This window comes from Chiloscyllium plagiosum, unplaced genomic scaffold, assembly GCF_037043375.1.
Source record: "Chiloscyllium plagiosum isolate Xiang-an unplaced genomic scaffold, Cpla_swu_hap1 HiC_scaffold_3, whole genome shotgun sequence".
NCBI lineage: Eukaryota > Metazoa > Chordata > Chondrichthyes > Orectolobiformes > Hemiscylliidae > Chiloscyllium > Chiloscyllium plagiosum.
The window spans coordinates 152,211,470-152,232,471 of record NW_028270141.1 but is presented as its reverse complement, the minus strand read 5'-3'; the positions used below and the strand labels follow the sequence as shown (position 1 = coordinate 152,232,471).

Here is a 21,002-nt window from a genome sequence, read left to right as displayed (position 1 = left end):
TCCCAGTGTATCAAGTACTGCAGGATTCAGTGATGGTAATGCCACTGAATGTCAGGGGTCCATGCGTAGATTCTCTCTTGTTGGAGATGACCATTACCTGGAAGGTGTGTGGAACACGTGTTACTTGCTACTTTTTATTCCAAGACAAGGATATCGCTCATGTCTTACTGAATTTGGACAAGGTTCAGTATCAGAGTCTTCAAGTAAACTTTGCGTTATACAACTGCCAGGCTATGACCATCACCAAGAACAGACAATCTAACCACCGTCCCTTGACATTCCATTTTGTTACCATCACAAAATGCCCACTATCAACATCCTGCAGGTTACCATTGATCAGAAACTCAACTGGACTTGCCACATAAATAGGTGAAGGAGGTGCAGATGCTGGAGATTAGAGTTGAGATTAGAGTGGTGCTGGAAAAGCACAGCAGGTCAGGCAGCATCTGAGGAGCAGGAAAATCGACATTTTGGGCAAAAACAAACCAGCCCACTTAATTGGCAACACCTCCACAAACATCTACTCTCTCCACCAACACTCAATAGCAGCAGCGTGTACTACTACCTACAAGATGCACTGCAGAAATTTACCAAAGATGCTTAAACACCTTCCAAACCTTCGACCACTTTCAACTAGAAGGACAAGTGCAGCAGATACAGGGGAACACCGCCACCTTCAAGTTCTCCTCTAAGCCACTCACCACCCTGACTTGGAAATATATCAGAGTTGAAAAGTGTGGTGCTGGAAAAGCGCAGCAGGTCAGGCAGCATCCGAGGAGCAGGAAATCGACGTTTCGAGCATAAGCCCTTCTTCAGGATTGAGGCTGTTGTGCCAAGCGGGCTGATATAAAAGGTGGAGGGGGGGGGGGGGGGGGGGGAGGTGGAGGGGGGGGGAGGGGGGGGTTTGGGAAGGGGGCACTGGGAATACGATAGGTGGAAGGAGGTGAGGGTGAGGGTGATAGGCTGGAGAGGGGGTGGGGGCGGAGAGGTCGGGAAGAAGATTGCAGATGCTGATAGTAAATGATGTGTGTGGAGGTGCAGGTGAATTTGCGACAGATATGGAATGATCCATTGGGGCCTTGGAGGGAGATGAGGGGGGAGGTGTGGGCGCAAGTTTTGCACTTCTTGAGGTTGCAGGGGAAGGTGCCGGGAGTGGAGGTTGGGTTGGAAGTTCACCTGCACCTCTACACATATCATTTACTGTATCCGCTGCACCCGATGTGGTCTCCTCTACATTGGGGAAACAGGCCGACTACTTGCGGAACGTTTCAGGAAACACCTCTGGGACACCTGCACCAACCAACCCAACCGCCCCGTGGCTGAACACTTTAACTCCCCCTCCCACTCTGCCAAGGACATGCAGGTCCTTGGCCTCCTCCATCGCCAGCCCCTAACCACACGATGCCTGGAGGAAGAGCGCCTCATCTTCCGCCTAGGAACCCTCCAACCACATGGGATGAATGTAGATTTCTCCAGCTTCCTCATTTTCCCTCCCCCGACCTTATCTCAGTCCCAATGCCCGGATTCAGCACCGCCCTCTTGACCTGCAATCTTCTTCCCGACCTCTCCGCCCTCACCCCCTCTCCGGCCTATCACCCTCACCCTCACCTCCTTCCACCTATCGTATTCCCAGTGCCCCTCCCATAAATTCCCCCCCCCCACCTTTTATCTCAGCCCGCTTGGCACACCAGCCTCATTCCTGAGGAAGGGCTTATGCCCGAAACGCTGATTCTCCTGCTCCTCGGATGCTGCCTGGCCTGCTGCGCTTTTCCAGCACCACACTTTTCAACTCTGGTCTCCAGCATCTGCAGTCCTCGCTTTCTCCTAGGAAATATATCACCATTCCTTCAGTGTTGCTGGGTTAACATCCTGGAATTCACTCCCTCACGACACTGTGGGTCAACCCACAGCAGATGGACTGCAACAGTTCAAGAGGTCAGCTCACCACCACTTTCTCAGGAGCAACCAGGTAAAGGTAATAAATGTTGGCCAGCTAGCAACACCCACATTCCACAAATTAATTTTTAAAATTCACAAATGGTGCTGAACGTTACCAAGATTCAGCAAACATCCTTACTTTGATCTTATTTTATAGTCAAAGATAGGGTAATTGAACACCTTGAAAATTTTCAGTTAATAGGGAAAGCAAACATGGATTCAAGACAAATACATCATCCGTAACAAATTTTACTGAATTTTTGAAGTCATGAATAAGGTAGTGGACAGGGGAATGTCTGTGGGCGTTGTTTATACAGATTTCCAAAAGGCATGTGATAAAGACCGACATAAGAGACAGACAACTAAGGTAGTAGGCCACTGACTTGAGGACAAATTGTAGACATGGCTGGGAAGTTGCTTGAGTGGCAGGTAACAGAATGTAGGCATAATACGTAGGTACTCAAATTTGCAGGTAGTGACTCATGTTGTCCCACAAGGATGTGTTCGGGCATCAGTTGTTCACATTATTTATTAATGATTTGGATTACGGCATAAAATGTTTTGTGACCATTTAGATATTGTAGATGATTAGATCAAATTACAAAGGGATATTGATTGACTAGGTAAATGGGGCAAAACTGCAGCAGATGCATTCCAATGTAAGTGTTAGGTTATCTATTTTGGACTGATAAAGGATAGATTACGGTGCTTTCTCGGTGGTAAGAAGTGAAATACTGTGGATGTCCAAAGAGTCTTGGGGCTTCAGGTGCATTGATCTTTAAAATGTCACAAACAGATGTAGGAAATAAGGAAGAAAGCTAATGGAATGCTGAGCCTCTACATTTAGAGGACTGGAATATAAGGATACAGAAGTTATTCTGCAGCTATACAAAACCTTGGTTAAACTCCACTTGGAATGCTGATAGCAGATCTGGGCACCTCACCTTAGGAAAGACATACTGGCCTTAGACAGAGTACATTGTAGGTTTACAAGAGCAATACTTGGACATCAGGGATTAAGTTAAGAGGAGAGATTATACGACTTAGATCTGTTTTTTCTAGAACTTGAAAAGTTATAGGGTGGTCTGACTGGAGTCTTCAAAATATTAGCAGGAAAAGACAGGGTAGATAAACTATTTCCAGTGCTTGGGTATTCTAGATCTGGGGGCATAGTCTAAAAATTATGGCCAGACCATTCAGGAAAGACATTGGAAGCATTTCTATATAATGGCTGCAGGAGGTTTGAAACTCTCTTTCACAACTGACAGTTGATGCTAGACTTTTTGTTGATTTTAAAATGAGAGAGATACATTCTTGTTAAGCAAAAGTATTAAGAGAAATGGCCTCAAAGCAGGTATATGGAGTTAGGCCACAGATTAGTCATGATCTCATTGAATGGTAGAACAGGCTTGGGAAGCTGGATGGCTAACTCCTGTTCCTATGCTGATATCAAGGTAGTCACTCTTATCTCATCTCTGGTATTAAGCTCTTTTGTCCATATTTGAACAATGACTGTAAATAGACAATAGACAATAGGTGCAGGAGTAGACCATTCAGCCCTTCGAGCCAGCACCACCAATCATTATGATCATGGCTGATCATCCACAATCAATATCCTGTTCCTGCCTTATCTCCATAACCCTTGATTCAACTATCTCTAAGAGCTTTATCCATCTATTTCTTGAAAGTATCCAGAGACTTGGCCTCTACTGCCTTCTGGGGCAGAGCATTCCATATATCCATCATACTCTGGGTGAAGAAGTTTCTTCTCAACTCTGTTCTAAATGGCCTACTCCTTATTTTTAAACTGTGTTCCCTGATTCTGGACTCACCCATTAGCGGAAACATGCTTCCTGCCTCCAAAATGTCCAATCCTTTAATAATCTTATATGTCTCAAACAGATCGCCTCTCAACCTTCTAAACTCAAGGGTATACAAGCCCAGTCGCCCAATCTTTCAACAATAGTCCCACCATTCCGGGAATTGACCTCGTGAACCTATGCTGCACTCCCTCAATAGCCAGAATGTCCTTCCTCAAACTTGGAGACCAAAACCACACACACTACTCCAAGTGCAGTCTCACCAGGGCCCTGTACAGCTGCAGAAGGACCTCTTGGTCCTATACTCAATTCCTCTTGTTATGAAGGCCAGCATGCTATTAGCTTTCTTTACTGCCTGCTGTGCCTGCATGCTTGCTTTCATTGACTGATGTACGAGAACATCAAGATCTTGTTGTACTTCCCCTTTACCTAACTTAACTTATTTTAGGTAGTAATCTGCCTTCCTGTTCTTGCCACCAAAGTGGATAACCACACATTTATCCACATTAAACTGCATGTGTCATGCATCCGTCCACTCACCTAGCCTGTCCAAATCACCCTGTATTGTCATAACATCCTCCTCACATTTCACCTGGCTACCCAGCTTTGTGTCATCAACAAATTTGCTAATATTACTTTTAATGCCTTCATCTATATCATTAATGTACATTGTAAACAGCTGCAGTCCCAGCACCAAACCTTGTGGTACCCCACTCGTCACCGCCTGCCATTCCGAAAGGGACTCGTTTATCACTACTCTTTGCTTCCTGTCAGTAAGCCAATTTTTAATCCAAGTCAGTATTTTGCCCCCAATGCCCTAATTTTGCTCACTATTCTCTTATGTGGGACATTATCAAAGGCTTTCCACTACATCCACTAGCTCTCCCTTGTCTATCTTCATAGTTACATCCTCAAAAAATTCCAGAAGATTAGTGAAGCACGATTTCCCCTTCGTAAATCCATGCTGACTCTGACCTATCCTGTTACTGCTATCCAAATGAGTTGTAATTTCATCTTTTATAATGGACTCCAGCATCTTTCCCACCACTGACATCAGGCTAACCGGTCTATAATTCCCTGTTTTCTCTCTCCTTCCCTTCTTGAAAAGTGGGACAACATTAGCCACCCTCCAATCCGCAGAAACTGATCCTGAATCTATAAAACATTGGAAAATGATTACCAATGCGTCCACGATTTCTAGAGCCACCTCCTTAAGTACCCTGGGATGCAGGCCATCAGGTCCCAGGCACCTATCAGCCTTCAGACCTAACAATCTATTCAACACCATTTCCTGCCTAATATAAATTCCCTTCAGTTCATCCATTACCCCAGGTCATTCAGCCACTATTACATCTGGGAGATTGCTTGCATCTTCCCCAGTGAAGTCAGATCCAAAGTACCTATTCAACTCTTCTGCCATTTCCTTGTTCCCCCTAATAAATTTACCCATTTCTGTCTTCAAGGGCCCAACTTTAGTCTTAACTTTTTTTTTCTTTTCACATACCTAAAAAAGCTTTTACTATCCTCCTCTATATTTTTGGCCAGTTTGCCTTCATTCCTCATTTTTTCTCCATGCATTGCCTTTTTAGTTATTCTCTGTTGCTCTTTAAAAGTTTCCCAGTCCTCGGGCTTCCCACTCATCTTTGCTTTGTTATACTTCTTCTCTTTTATCTTTATACAGTCCTTAACCTCCCTCGTCAGCCAAGGCTGCTCCTGCCTCCCCTTAGGATCTTTCTTCCTCTTTGGAATGAACTGATCCTGCACCTTCTGGTTAGCACCTGAGCTGTAGTAATGGAACTCAAACTTCACCTAAGTGAGCAGATTATTCGGAATGTAAGAACAGCATTACACCATTCAGCCAGATGAGCCTATCTCACCATTGAAAATGTGCACATTCTCCCAGTGTCTGCGTGGGTTTCCTCCCAAAGTCCAAAGGCTAGGTGAATTGGCCATGCTAAATTGCCCATAGTGTTCAGGGATGTGTAGATTAGGTGCATTATAGGAAATCTTCGAGGAGAAAGTGAGGTCTGCAGATGCTGGAGATCAAAGTTGAAACTTTATTGCTGGAACAGCACAGCAGGTCAGGCAGCATCCAGGGAACAGGAGACTCGACGTTTCGGGCACAGGCCCTTCTTCAGGAAATTATAGGAAATGTAGAGTAATAGAGTAGGGGAATGGGTCTGGGTGAGATACTCTGAGGGTCGCTGTGGACTTGTTAGGCCAAATGGCCTGTTTTCACACTGTAGGGATTCTATGATAATCATGGCTGATCCACTATTTCATTGCCTACAATCAAGGCTGAGATTTTAGACTCTCAAGAAGAACCTCTAACATTTGCTAGATTAGCCTGCCGACAAAGACAAATTATCAAGAGCAACATCAGGAGCTCCTCATTTCACCCATCAATCTGACAAAAGCATTTGACTCAGTAAATTGTGAAACTCTGGATTTTCTTAGGCACAGCCTTCTACAACCTATAGCAGTGAGTGCTTTAATAACGGAGATCTCTGAAGACTGAAAGAAGTACATTAGTGTATAGAACAGTTCCTTCTGTTCTGCAATGAGACCTGGGCTGTCTAGCAGCAAAACAACATCATGAGAGAAATTCCAACAGCAATGCCTCTGCTGCAATCTTTGGATTCAGCAGAAAAATTATCACATGCTAGCATCCTCCTGCAAAATTGTTAGCACATCCATATGGCTGAAAAGCCTCTCTCCAGCCAAGTCTTGCTACTCAATTCTCAAAAGATCAGCATTCTAGGGGAGAACAAGTGCTAGACTGACACTTCAATGCTATCCTTGAAGCATGGCAAGTTTGCTATTAATGAATAGGAAGAGCTTACTACCAATTGTTCAAAATGGTGAACCTCTGTCCACCAAACTGCATCATGGTTTGAATCCAAATGCCTTAATGATAAGGTAGAGCAGGAGCAAAAACGAAATGGAATTATTTCCCGCACTCCAGATCCCACTACTTCGTGGGACACACTGCCCCCATGTGCACAAAGTTCTGTAGGTCTATATCAGTCTATTCAGTTATGGCAGAAACTCATGACCATGAGCAGATGGCAGCACGGTGACTCAGTTGTTAGCAGTGCTGCCTCATAGTGCCAGGGACCTAGCCTCAAGCAACTGTCTGTGCAAAGTCCACACATTCTCCCCATGTCTGCACAGGTTTAACCAAGTGCTCCAGATTCCTCCCAAAGTCCACAGATGTGCAGGCTAGGTGGATTAGTCTTGCTAAATGCTGTGTTACAGGTATAAGAGTAGGGATAGGGTCTGGGTGGGATGCTCTTCAGTGGCCTGCTTCCACACTGTAGGGATTCTATCATCATCCTCAAATTAAGGCTTAAATCAATGACAAATTATTTTATTTTCCCTACACAAACTTTTCCCCTTTTATTTCCTATTCAGTTTTCTTTTATATTATTTAAATTGAGCTTTCTTCTTTACTCTGACGCTGACATCTGCCAAATCTAGTCGTTCCTTTTTGCTTGGGAAGAGCAAGGAAGAAAAAAGGAATCGGAATCCTGGTATTAGAACTTCACAACCACACTTCAAGATGGCATCTTCAAAATAAACCAACCCTCCAATTAAAATATACTCATCTTCACATGAACCTTACCATTCAGAACCTCCATTTCAGGTTCTTCTCCTTCTGGACACTTGTGCAACCTCTTTGCTTTTCGTCTTTTTTTGCAAAAGAACATTAGACCTAACACAATAATAATGTAAGCTACTGCAGCTCCAACAGATAGTCCAATAGTCTGGATCATTTTGTATGGAGTGTGCTGGTTTTCACTTCCATCGAGAATGGCTGGTTTGTCTGCAGGAACATGAGAAAAACAAAGATAATTTGGGATTGTTTTTGTGAGTTTCAAACCAATGTAAAAGTATAAAGTTTTGAGAATAACAGTAGTAAAGCAGTAACCATTACTCACCAACAACATAGAGGAAAGCATCTCTGTGCTGGATGCTGCAATTGTTGCCAGCAATGCAGGTGTATTTCCCACTATCCTCTGCACTGACATCATAGATTACCAAGGACCCATTTGCCACTTTCTGTACCCTGTGGTAAAGTCACACAGTCATAGAGTCATAGAGATATACAGCATGGAAACAGACCCTTTGGTCCAACTAGTCCATGCAGACCAGATATCCCAAACCTATCTAGTCCCATCTGCCAGCACACGGCCCATATCCCTCCAAACCCTTGTTATTCATATACCCATCCAGATGCCTTTTAAACACTGTAATTGTACCAGCCTTCACCACTTCCTCTGACAGCTCAGTCCATACATGTACCATGCTCTGCGTGAAAACGTTGCCCCTTAGGTCTTTTTTAAATCTTTCCCCTCACACCCTAAACGTTGGTTATGCCCCCTATCCATGCCCCTCATGATTTTATAAACTTCTATAAGGTCACCCCTCAGCCTCCGACACTCCAGGGAAAACAGCCCCAGTCTATTCAACCTCTCCCTGTAGCTCAAATCCTCCAACCCTGGCAACATCCTTGCAAATCTTTTCTGACCCCTTTCAAGATTCACAACATCCTTCCAACAGGAAGGAGACCAAATTGCATACAATATTCCAAAAGTGGCCTAATCAATGTATTCATAAACAAACCAGAAGGGAAAATACATCAAGCCTGCTAAGTTAAAAGAAGTAATGAGACATTAATCTTCATGTATATTTTGAAAATCAAGTTGGCAGAGCTAGTTATGAGGAAGAATTTAGAGAGTATTAGGAACAGTTTCCTGGAACAATATGTTGTGGATCCAATCAGGCTATTTTTGATTTGGTAGTGTGTAATGAGACAAGGTTAATAAGTGATCTGAGTTTTTAAAAAAAATTCCAAGGAAACACTGACCAAATTTGGTAGAATTTAGCATTCCGTTTGAGGGGGAGAAACTTGGATTGAAAACGACTGTAATTATCGTTATATATTTAAATTTAACACAAAGAAGTGAGGGCAGAGTTGGCTGGAGTGGACAGGGAAAGGACTTTAGCAGAAAAGACAGTTGATGGGCAAAGGTAGACATTTCAGAAAATAGGTCATGACTCATAGCAAAGAGATATCCTAGTAGGAAAGTGATTTCTGGGAAGGACTGAACTAATCACAGTTAATCAAGGAAGTTAAAGATTGTATTAATTTGAAAGAAGAAAAAGATTGGTGGTGAAAGAATGGCAAAGATTGGTGGTAAACCAGAGGATTGGGAAAACTTCTAAAGCCAACAAAAGATTACAAGAAAAGGAACAAAATAAACTATGACAGTAAACTAGCAAGTAATATCACGACAACAAGCAAGAGTTTATTTAAATATGTTAAAAAAAAAGAGAAGTCAAAGTGAAAATAAGCCCCTTAGATAATGATACGGGGGAAATAATAACATGGAACCAAGAAATAGATGACAAGTTGAATAAATGTATTAGTCTTTATGATAGAAGACAATAATAACATTCCAAAAATAACAAATTAAGGGGCACAAAGGTAGGGCAAGAATAAAAACAACCATCACTGGAGAAAAAGTACAAGAGAAAGTAAAAGTGGTTAAAGGGTTAATATGGGAAAGTGTGAGGATGTATACATTGGTAGGAATAGAAAACCTGAATATTATTTAATGGAGACAGATTATAAGAAAATGCAGCACATGGATTTATGGATCCTTGTGCGTGAATCACAAACATCTAGCAACCAAGTCCAGTGGCTAATAGGAAAGACAAATGGAATGCTGACCTTTATTTCAAACGGGATGGAGTTCAAAATAGGGACGTTTTGCTGACACTGTCAGACCACATCTCAAATACCGTGAACAGTTTTGGTCCTGTTAGCGAAGATATACATTAGGCATTTCAGACAATTCAGAGACAGTTCACTAGGTTGATCCCAGGTATAAGGACTTTCTTATAAGGAAAGATCAAATTGATTGGACCTGTACTCATTGAAGTTTAGAAGGAGCAGAGGTGACCTTTCGGAAACATACAAGATTCTTAGGGGACTTGACAGGAGAGAGCGCGCGAGAGAGCATGCAGACATGAAGGTTTATGCGAATAAGGCAGGAAAGTGGAGTTGGGGACAATCAGATCAGCCATGATCTCATAATGGCAGAACAGACTCAATGGGCCCAGTAACCTATGTCTTCTCATATGTCTAACGGTTCCATGAAACATTTCTTAATAATATGTAAATATTCCAGACACCAGGCCACAGCACCCGCAGGCATACACATCAAACTCCACACATGGTTTATGCAGTTTACGATCACTAAAATACATCATAATAGGTGAAAGATTTCTGCAGACTTTGAAAGGCACGGGTTTAGTTCCTATCTGAATGGAGGTTTTAAATGAAACCGAATGTAAGTTCAACTTAGTAAATAAGATGCTGGATAAAAAAAGAATATAAAAGTTTGATTCAAGATCAGTTGCAATATGCCCATAATATTTTAATGGTCACAATGTTCTTCACAAGAAGAAATAACCACCTAGAGGTAAGAACACAAACCTATAGAACTTTACTCAATCCTCAGGAGGAGGAAAAATAAGTAAGAAGTGCAACACTGTTTTATGGTGCTTATAATACATAATGCCACAAAAGGTAAAGCCAGCAACCACAATTCTACAGTTATTTTCATATTTCAAGAATGCTATTGGGAATGGTGAAACATGGATTCAAATACTTCCCAGGCAAATTTAAAGTCAATTCTTTGGTTCTTTCCTCACTTTCAAACAGACTTAAAGACTGTTCCAAGACTGTACAGAGTAACTGAACTCCATGTTATAATATAACAAAGAACTATGGATGCCGAAGATCTGAAACGAAAACAGGAATTGTTAGAGAAACTCAGCAGGTCTGGCAGCATCTATAGAGAAAAAGCAGAGTTAACATTTTGAGTCCTGTGAGCCCTCTTCAGAGCCGTTCTGAAGGGTCATTGGACTTGAAACATTAGCTCTACTTATTCTCTACAGTTTCTGTGGAGCATGCTGAATTTCTCTGACAATCTCTTGTTTTTGTTTCATGTTAATATTGCCTAACAGTAGTTTAACAGGAAAGTCACCTCCTACCTCTGTGTGCCCTTGCTGGATTCCAGGATCTTCTCCTTTACTTTCCAATGAATATTAGGCTGTGGTTCCCCAATAGCTTGACAATTTAGCACTGCAATATATCCCTGGTATACAGTAGTATTCTCGGGCTCCATCTTGAATGTTGGCAAAACTAGGGGGGAGATACAGATTTTAAAAAATGCATAAAAGCAATGTTTCCTGAGAGAAAAATTCTTCACTTAAATATATCAAAAGGAAACATTTCAGGTGAAATGAATTATTTATTTTCTTCTTTGTGCTTTCTGCCAGCTGCAAGTACTCCCAAATCTGTTAGAATTGCTGGGATATGAGGTAGATGTAAGGGTGTATGTCAACTGCTACCAATCACTAAACACTTACGACGTGATATTTGTCCCATTACTGTGGTCACTCCACAGGCAGCAGAAGCCAAAGTCAGACATATATTCTCTGCTTCCAAGTAAATGCTGCCTGAAGAGTCATATCTTCTAATAAGCAACCCATGTCATTTTTTTACCAAATGCTTGTGAGTGATTGGTACATTTACATCAAAGAGAAGATTGCAACAGAAACTAGAGTAAGATTTCATTCCATTCTACCCTAGTATTTGCAGATTTTAGTCTCATACCACATGTCCACATGGAGGACCAATAAAGATTGAAGTCAAGATTGTCTAAACACAATTTTTATTTCAAACCATGAGAGGCAGCAGATTGCAGAATGGACCACAGTAAAAATTAGACAATGTGCCACTTTTGTCTTTCGTTGATTAAAGTAAAAACGTTATTTCCTGAGTTTTACGTCTGAAACATAATGCAACTTTTAATAGTTATTCCCATATTTTGAGCAAAGATTTTGCAGATGTCAATGCATTTAAATTTGACAAATTATCTGAGGTAAAATGGCTCCATTCTTCAAGGACTGCATTAGAGATGAAGATTATGATAAAGGAATTGCACTGGGGTTTAAAGTCCACCACAGCTAGTGTGACTTGTAGTTAAATTGGTTGATCAAAATTAGCAGGTAGTTTACTGGCAGAAATTGTCTTACCCGCAACAATAAGACGCACCGGTGCCTTGATTTCCCCTTGACTATTTGATGCAATACAGATGTAATGTCCAGCATCACTTTTGGTCACTTTGGTAAAATGCAATAATCCAGCTTCTTGCCGAACGTGAGGGGATATAGGACTTCCATCTGTACGGACAGATACACCAGTTTGAGCAATGACATAAGTCGTTATGCAGCCAAATTAAACACAGAAAGCAGCTGCTGAAATTAAACTTTTCTTTTTGTATTAAGTTTTTCTGATGATACAGTTTATCGCACAAAAAGATAACCCACTGGAAACTAAAGCAACAAAAAAAAATTCAAGGAACAGCACCAAAGGCCTAGGTGATTGTATGATGAGTATTACAGTTATCTTTTTCTTCCTGCTGTTAAGGCAGCAATTTAACAAAGAATTTAATTACTCTTCGAATAGATAGAGGAATAGCAAAGAAAATGCAGTTCTGGAGGAAACCAGTATTGTGTGGGACCCACATGTATACCCTCTAGTACAATCACATTCTTCCTGTAATAAGGTGACCAAAACTGCAGGTCTCACTAGCTTTAACATACAATTCTACTAAACACTCCTAATTTTACATTCCAAAGTTGATCAATAGAAAGTATCCTGTAGACTTCCTAAACACCTTATCACTGGTCACAGTACTGTCAGAGATGTGGAACATGTACTCCTAGGTACTGTTGTCCCTCCATGTTTCTCAGAACTGCCACAATTTACTGTGGCTCCCTTTGCCCTGCAGGACAAACCCTTCTGCCAACTATTACCATTTTATCTTTCTGCTGACCTATATTCGGATTCACTTGGGACTTTCCCACTGATCCCAAAAACTTTGAGATTGTTGTCCCAGAGTGTAGTATAGGACAGCTTCAAAAGCCTTACCGGATGAAAATGCCTGCGAACACCCCAGAAATGCTTGCATGCACAGTACCCTGGCCTGTAATCGCTCATACTTATTGTGCTTATTTGGGTGTCACCGCATTTCTGTGGCCGAAAACGATACTCCCGGACGGTATATTGTCTCCCAGGTGCTCGGGTCAGGGATGTTACCGATCGGCTGCAAAGCATTCTAAAAGGGGAGGGTGAACAGCCAGTTGTCGTGGTACATATAGGCACCGATGATGCAAGTTAAAAAATGAGATGAGGTCCTTAAGGGAGAATTCAGAGAGCTAGGAGAGAAGTTAAAAAGGAGGACTCAAAGATAATGATCTTGGGATTGCTACCAGTGCCACGTGCTAGCTAGGGTAGAAATGAAAGAATAGGCAGGATGAACACGTGGCTTGAGGGATGGTGTAGAAGGGAGAGGTTCAGATTTGTGGGACATTGGGACTGGTTTTGGGGATGGCGGCACTATAACAAAATTAGATGCTCTACACCCGAACCAGACTGGAACTAATGTCCTTGGGGAAGTTTTTGCTACTACTGTTGGGGAGGGTTTAAACCAATGTGGCAGCAGGCTGGGAACCAGAAGACAAGACTACTAGACAGTGAGGTGGAAATTAGAGACTGTAAGGATCATGAAGTTAGCATTACCAAGGAAAAGAGAGAGTAGATGAACGCAAAAGAACTAGTGGTCTGAAGTGCATATACTTTAATGCAAGGAGTATAGTGGGTAAGGCAGATAAACTTAGGGCTTCAATTGGTGCCTGGGAGTATGAAGTTATTGCAATCACTGGTCAGGGATGATATCACGGCTGTACTAAAGGAGGACACTATGGAGGGCTTGAGCAGTGAGGCATTATGGATGGAGCTGAGAAATAAGAAGGGTGCAGTTACATTGTTGAGGATGGACTACAAGCCTCCCAACAGTGATCATTAAGTAGAAGAACAAATAGGTAAACAGATTATGGAAAGATGTAGAGACAACAAGGTGGTAGTGATGGGAGATTTTAATTTTCCCAACATTGATGGATACACTTAGTATCAGAGGTCTGGATGGGGCAGAATTTGTAAGGAACGTCCAGAAAAGTTTTCTAGAGCAGTGTGTCAACAGTCCGACAAGTGAAGGGGACGTATTGGACCTGGTATTGGGGAATGAGCCAGGTCAGGTGGTAGAAGTTGCAGTGGGGGATTTCTTTGGGAATAGTGACCACAATTCTTTCAGTTTTAGAATACTCGTAGACAAAGATGAGAGTGGTCTTAAGGCACTAGTACTCAACTGGGCCAAGGCCAATTATATCAAAATTAGTCAGGAGCTGGGAAATGTGGATTGGACACAGCTTTTGAAGTCCACATTTGATATGTAGGAGGCTTTCAAAGATAGGTTAAAGATGGTGCAGGATAGGCATTTAACTTTGAAACAAGGGATAAGAAAGACAAGATTCCTGGATGACAGGAGAAACCGTGCGGCTAGCCAAGAGGAAAAGGGAAGCATACATAAGGTCCAGGCAGCTAAGAACAGAACGGGCCTTGGAAGAATATCGGGAGAGGAGGACTAATCTTAAAAGGGGTCATGAGATAACTTTAGCGAGCAGAATTAAGGAGAATCCCAAGGCCTTTTGTTCTTATATAAGAAGCAAGAGGGTAACCAGAGAAAGGGCTGGTCCCCTAAAGGAAAAGGAAAGAAGGTTGTGTGTCGAACCTGAGAAAATGGGTGAGATTCTCAATGATTACCTTGCATCAGCGTTCACTGAGGAGAGGGACTTGATGAATGTTGAGATTAGAGATAGAAGTTTGTTTACTCTGGATCACGTTTACATATGGAGGGAAGATGTGTTGGATAGGCTAAAGGATATTAAGGTGGACAATTCCCCAGGACTAGATGAGATCTATCCCAGGTTGCTGAAAGAGGTGAAAGAGGAAATAGCTGGGGCCCTGTCAGATATCTTTGGAGCATCCTTAAACAGAGGTGAAGTGCCGGAAGACTGGAGAGTTGCTAATGTTGTTCCCCTGTTCAAGAAGGGTAGTAGGGATATTCCAGGTAAATACAGACCAGTGAGCCTGGGAAAGTTGCTGGAGAAGGTACTGAGGGATAGAATCTATTTATATTTGGAACAGAATGGGCTTATCAGTGATAGGCAACATGGTTTGTACGGGGCTGATCAAGCCTTATCAACTTAATAAAGATCTTAGAGGAAGTGACCAAGTTGATTGATGAAGGAAGGGATGTTTGTTACCTACATGGACTTTAGTAAGGCATTTGATAAGGTTCTCCATGGTAAACTAATGGAGAAAGTGAAGTCACATGGTGTGAAGGGTGTTCTAGCTGGGTGGATAAATAACTGGTTAAGCAACAGGAGACATAGAGTAGTAGTTGAAGGGAGTTTGTCAAAATGGAGAAAAGTGACCAGTGGTGGGGCCATTCTTGTTTGTGATATACATAAAATGATCTGGAAGAGGGCATTGGTGGTCTGATCAGTATTCTTGCAGATGGCATGAAGATTGTGAGAAGCAGATAGCATAAGGGGCTGTCAAAGAATACAGGAGAATATAGATCGAGTGGAGAGTTGGGCGGTGAAGTGGCAGATGGAGTTCAATCCGGACAAATGTGAGGTGATGCATTTTGGGAAGTCTAACTCTAGAGCGAAAAGCAAAGCGATCTGGGAGTTCAGGTCCATTGTACCCTGAAGGTTGCTGCACAGGGTGGTCAAGAAAGCATAGGGTATTGACAGGGTATTGAGTACAAGAGCTAGCAGGTCATGTTAAAATTGTACAAGACTTTGGTTTGGCCGCATTTAGAATACTATGTAAAGTTCTGGTCACCACATTACCAAAGGATGTGGACGCTTTGGAGAGGATGCAGAGAAGGTTTACAAGGATGTTGCCCTGTATGGAAGGTGCTAGCTATGAAGAGAGGTTGGGTAGGTTAGGATTGTTTTCATTAGAAAAAAGGAGATTGAGGGGGGAACCTGATTGAGGTCTACAAAATTATGAAGGGTATAGACAGGATGGATAGAGACAAGCTTTTGTCCAGGGTGAGGGATTCAATAATGAGAGGTCACACATTCAAGGTGAGAGGTGGAAAGTTTAAGGGAGATACACGCAGTAAGTACTTATTAAAATTCAAGAAGGTGAAATCAAAAAAGGCAAAGTCTCCTTACTACATTCTAACAAAATGAAATCAGGTCAGTCAGACATGCCTTTTCTTTAATAAATCCATGCTGACTGTTATTGATGAAGGTGTGCTTTTCTAAATCTCAATTTAAACGTGGTGAAATTTTATTAAATTAATTTGCTCACTACTGAGGTTAGGCTGACAGAAACTGAATTACATGGGCTACCCTTTCCAAAAGACCATAAGAAATAGGAACAGGAGTAGGCCGTTGAGCCCCTTGAGCCTGCTCTGTCAATCAATAGAGTCAGGAGTATGGTGCTGGAAAAGCACAGCAGGTCAGGCAGCATCCAAGGAGCAGGAGAATCGACAGTTCAGGCATCAGGAATGAGGCTTGTGGACGGGGGAGAGGGGGGGGGGGGGGGGCTGAGAGTTAAATGGGATGGTGTGGAGCTGGGGGAGGGGGGTGAAGGTAGCTGAGAATGCATTAGGTAAATGAAGCTGGGGGAGAAGATGATATGCCAGAGAGGAGGGTGGAGCAGATAGGTGGGAAAGACGATGGACAGGTCAAGAGGGCAGTGCTGAGTTGGAGGCTTGGGACTGGGATAAGGTAGTGGGAGGGGAAATGAGGAAACTGGTGAAATCTACATTAATCCCATGTGGTTGCAGGGTCCCAACACGAGATGAGGCATTCTTCCACCAGGCTTCGAGTGGTTAGGATTTGGCAATGGAGTCGGTCAAGGACCTGCGTGTCCCTGGTAGAGTGGGAGGGCGAGTTGAAGTGTTCAGCCGCAGGGCGGTGGGGTTTGTTGTGTGGGTGTTCCAGAGATGTTCTATGAAATGACCTGCAAGTTGGCAGACTGTCTCCCCAATGTAGAGGAGACCACATCAGGGGCAACAAGGACACAACACTCCCGATCCTCACCTTCCATCCCATCAACCTCTGGATTCATAGCATCTTCCTCCGCCACTTCCAACACCTATAAACTGACCCCACCACTTGGGATATATTTCCCTCCCCACCCCTATCAGCGTTTTGGAGAGATCATTCCCTCCGCGACTCCCTTGTCAGATCCACGCCTCCCAGCACCTTCCCCTGACACCGCAGGAAATGCAAAGCCTGCGCCCACACCACCCCCCCTCACCTCCGTCCAAGGATCCTTCCACATCCAACAGAAACTTAATCTGTACCTCCATTAATGTCATCTACTGTATCCACTGCACCCGATCTGGTCTCCTCTACATCAAGAAGACAGGATGCCAACTTGCGGATCATTTCAGAGAAATCTCTGGGACACCTACACCAACCAACCCCACCACCCCATAGCTGAACACTTCAACTCCCCCTCCCACTCCACAAAGGACATGCAGGTCCTGGGCCTTCTCCATTGCCAAACCCTAACCATCTGACCCTGGATGAAGAAGGCCTCATCTTCCGTCTTGGAACCCTGCAACCACACAGGATTAATGTGGATTTCATCAGTTTCCTAATTTCCCCTCCGCCTACCTTATTCTAGTCCCAAGCCACCAACTCAGCCCCACCCCCTCCCATTTATTTCTCAGCACTGCCGTCTTGATCTGTCCATTGTCTTTCCTATCTAACCGCTCCACCCTCCTCTCCGATCGATCACCTTCGCCCCCACCTTCATCTACCTATTGCATTCTTAGCTACCTTCCCCAGCCCCACCCCCCTCCCATTTATCTCTCAGCACCCCCAGCCCACAAGCCTCATTCCTGATGAAAGGCTTATGCCTGAAATGTCGATTCCCCTGCTCCTCAGATGCTGCCTGACCTGCTGTGCTTTTCCAGCACCACACTCTCGACTCTGATCTCCAGCATCTGCAGTCCTCACTTTCTCCTAATACAGGACATAGACTTGTGGGTGTTGGGTAATTGACATGGAGAAAAGTAATCACATGCTGAAATTGTTAAGAATTTAGGATATGGACCACTTTATTGAGGAGCCACAAATGTTCAATGTTTAGTGCCAACTATTACTGAAGATCCTACTTCTAACCTTATGATAGAGGGAGGTCATTCATGAAACAGCTGAAGATGGTTGGGCCTAGGCCACTACTCTGAGAAACACCTATTGAGATGAGAGCTGAGATGGCTGACCTCCAATAACCACAACCATATTCCTCCATGCTAGGTAGAAGCCCAACCAGTGGACAGTTTGTCCCTGATTTCCATCGACTCCTGTTTTGTTAGGCCTCCTCTATGCCATATACTATCATATGGTTTTGATGTCAAGGGCAATCACTCTCACCTCAATTCTGGAGATTTTGACCAAGATATAATGAGGTCAGGATGAGCAGAATAGCCCTTGCAGAACCCAAAGTGAATGTAGCAAATTATTGTTAAGCAAGTACTAATGAAAGCATTGTTGATGACACCTTTCATCCAGTGTAATTGGCCAGGTTGGATTTGTCCTGCTTTTTATGTACAGGATCAGTTTGGTTAGGTGGTCAAGTCTTTAGTACTATTGCCAAAATGTTGTCAGGGCCATTAGCCTTTGTAGTATTCAGTGTATCCAATCATTTTTTGATCTTAATGGAGAAATTCAATATGTTGAATGTGGCATCTCTGACGTTGAGGATCTTTGAAGGAAGCTGAGACGAATCATCCACTCAGCACTTCTGGCTTAGAGTTATAGAGATGTACAGCATGGAAACAGACCCTTCAGTCCAACTTCTCCATGCCGACCAGATATCCCAACCTAATCTAGTCCCACCTGCCAGCACCCGGCCCATATCCCTCCAAACCCTTCCTATTCACATACCCATCCAAATGCCTCTTAAATGTTGCAATTGTACTAGCCTCCACCACTTCCTCTGCCAGCTCATTCCTTACACGTACCACCCTCTGTGTGGAAAAGTTGCCCCTGAGGTCTCTTTTATATCTTTCCGCTCTCACCCTAAACCTATGCCCTCTAGTTCTGGGCTCCCCCACACCATGCCCCTCATGATTTTGCAAACCTCTATTAGGTCACCCCTCAGCTTCCGATACTTAAGAGTGTTGTGAATGCTTCAGTCTTATCTTTTACACTAATATATTGGGCTCCCCTATTCTGGAGGATGGGGATATTTCTGCATTGTCCTCCACAAATCTCTTGCTTGCTTGTTGCATCTGTATGCTAACTTCCAATGACTAATGAACAAGGACAGAGGTCCTTTTGACTATTAACACTCCCAATCTCTCACCATTTTAGTAATACACCATACCCCTGCACCTCCTACTGAAGTTGACAAGCACACTTTTCAACCATTATACGTTTGGTCTGCCATGTTCTTGCCCAGTCATTCAGTTTGTCCAAATCTCATTAATGTCTCTTTGCACTGTGAAGACTTTTTTTTGTACTGGAAATGGGAAAACGTACTGCTTTAAACCAAAGAAACTAAGGAAAACAGACTCACAAATCTGTGTTGCAGCTCTCTACAGTCTTTCCCAAGTTAAATAATATTTATCTCTTCCATTCCTACTGCCTTTCAACTGGAATCCCTGCTAGGATTTTCTCCTACTTCTTTAGAAGAATGATAGCAGACTTGAAATGTGAACTAAGTTTCTCCTGCCAGACTTGCTGAGCTTCTCCAGCATTTTCTCTTATTTCAGATTTCCACCATCCAAAGTATTTTGCTCCTATTAAAACATATGTAAGAAGATGCTTACCGTTTTAAAAGCAAGTTATTGGAAGCCATTGAGAGTTGTATTTACAACATTTTATTCAAGCAGCATGGCATCATTTCAGGCAGAATAGCATCAGTTAGCATTCTAGCCTCAGTGGTAGGGAAACCATTGAAGAAAATAGTGTTGGAGAAAATTAATCTCCGTTTAGAGATACAAGATTTGATCAGCATATTGAGCACGGTTTTGTCAGAGGGAGGTCAAGCCTCTCAAATCTGGTGGAATTTTGAGAGGTGACAACCAAGTGTTTGGATGAGGGCAGGGCAGTTGATGTAATTATTTCAGATTTTGCAAGGCCTTTAACAAGGTCACACATGGGAAACTAAACAAAGTAAAAGTTCACGAGATCCAAGGAAATTAGCAAGATGGATCCAAAATTGGCTTAGGTGTGGGAAGCATAATAAGTGATAACATGAAGATTGGCTGCATGGTTGACAGTGAGGAGGAATATGTTAAGTTCCAGCACGATATAAACAGATTGGTTAGATGGGCAGATCAATGACAGATGGAATTTAACTGATAAGTGAGTCATGGTGCATTTTGGAAGAAGGAACAAGACAAGGAAATACTCAATGAATGGCAAAGGAAGCTCAGAGGAACAAAGAGATCTTGGGGTGTTGACCTGTTGAAGGTGGCAAGACAAGTTAACAGCATACTTAAGGTGGCATACAAGGCACTTAGCTTTGTCAACTAGGCAAAAGTGAGGACTGCAGATGCTGGAAATCTGATGAAGGGCTTTTGCCCAAAACGTCGATTTTCCTGCTCCTCGGATGCTGCCTGACCTGCTGTGCTTTTCCAGCACCAATCTAATTTAGACTTAGCTTTGTCAGTTGAGGCATAGATTATAAAAGCCGAGAGTTGTTGGGGGTGCGGGTAGCAGTGAAGAGAAGATTCACCACATTGTTGCCTGCGATGGAGCTTTTTCAGCTACGGAGAGAGACTGCATAAGCCTGGGTTGCTTCCTTTGGAGCAGAGAAGGTAGAGAGAGGACCTGATGGAGGTTTATAAGATTAGGAGGGCCTTGGATGGTAAATACAATACAGCTGTTAACCCTAGTCAAAAGGTTGATAACAAGGCAGAATCATTTTAAAGTGAAAGGTAGGAAGTTTAGAAGGCATTTGAAAACTCTTTTCACCCAGAGGATGGTGAGGACCTAGAACGCACTGCCTGGGAAGATTGTTGAGGCAGGAAACATCACAGCCTTTAAAAAGTACTTCGATGAGCACTTGAAGTGTTACAACATGCAAGGCCATGGATCTAGTGTGGGAAAGTGGAGCTAGTGTAGGTAGTGTAGTGTAGGTGTGCCGAAGGACCTCTTCTGTACTGTATGATTCTATGACCTATGAGTCCAGGGCAATTTCATCCAGACATAATATTCAAACTGGGTTCTCAACTGGGACCCGGGAGGGCTCAGCATTGTAACAACAACCTGACTGGTTCC

At 43.0% G+C, this 21,002-nt stretch overlaps 1 protein-coding gene across 1 annotated transcript in view; it reads right to left on the bottom strand.

Moving 5' to 3' along the window:
* ptk7b (protein tyrosine kinase 7b) overlaps window positions 1-21,002 on the bottom strand; it is a 278,930-nt gene that overhangs the window by 50,838 nt on the left and 207,090 nt on the right. The window contains exons 11-14 of the mRNA XM_043687347.2: window positions 11,871-12,017; window positions 10,824-10,974; window positions 7,700-7,827; window positions 7,384-7,584 (exon numbers count right to left, since the gene is read on the bottom strand). Coding sequence (XP_043543282.2) covers window positions 7,384-7,584; window positions 7,700-7,827; window positions 10,824-10,974; window positions 11,871-12,017 — 627 coding nt within the window. The remainder of the gene's footprint in view (window positions 1-7,383; window positions 7,585-7,699; window positions 7,828-10,823; window positions 10,975-11,870; window positions 12,018-21,002) is intronic.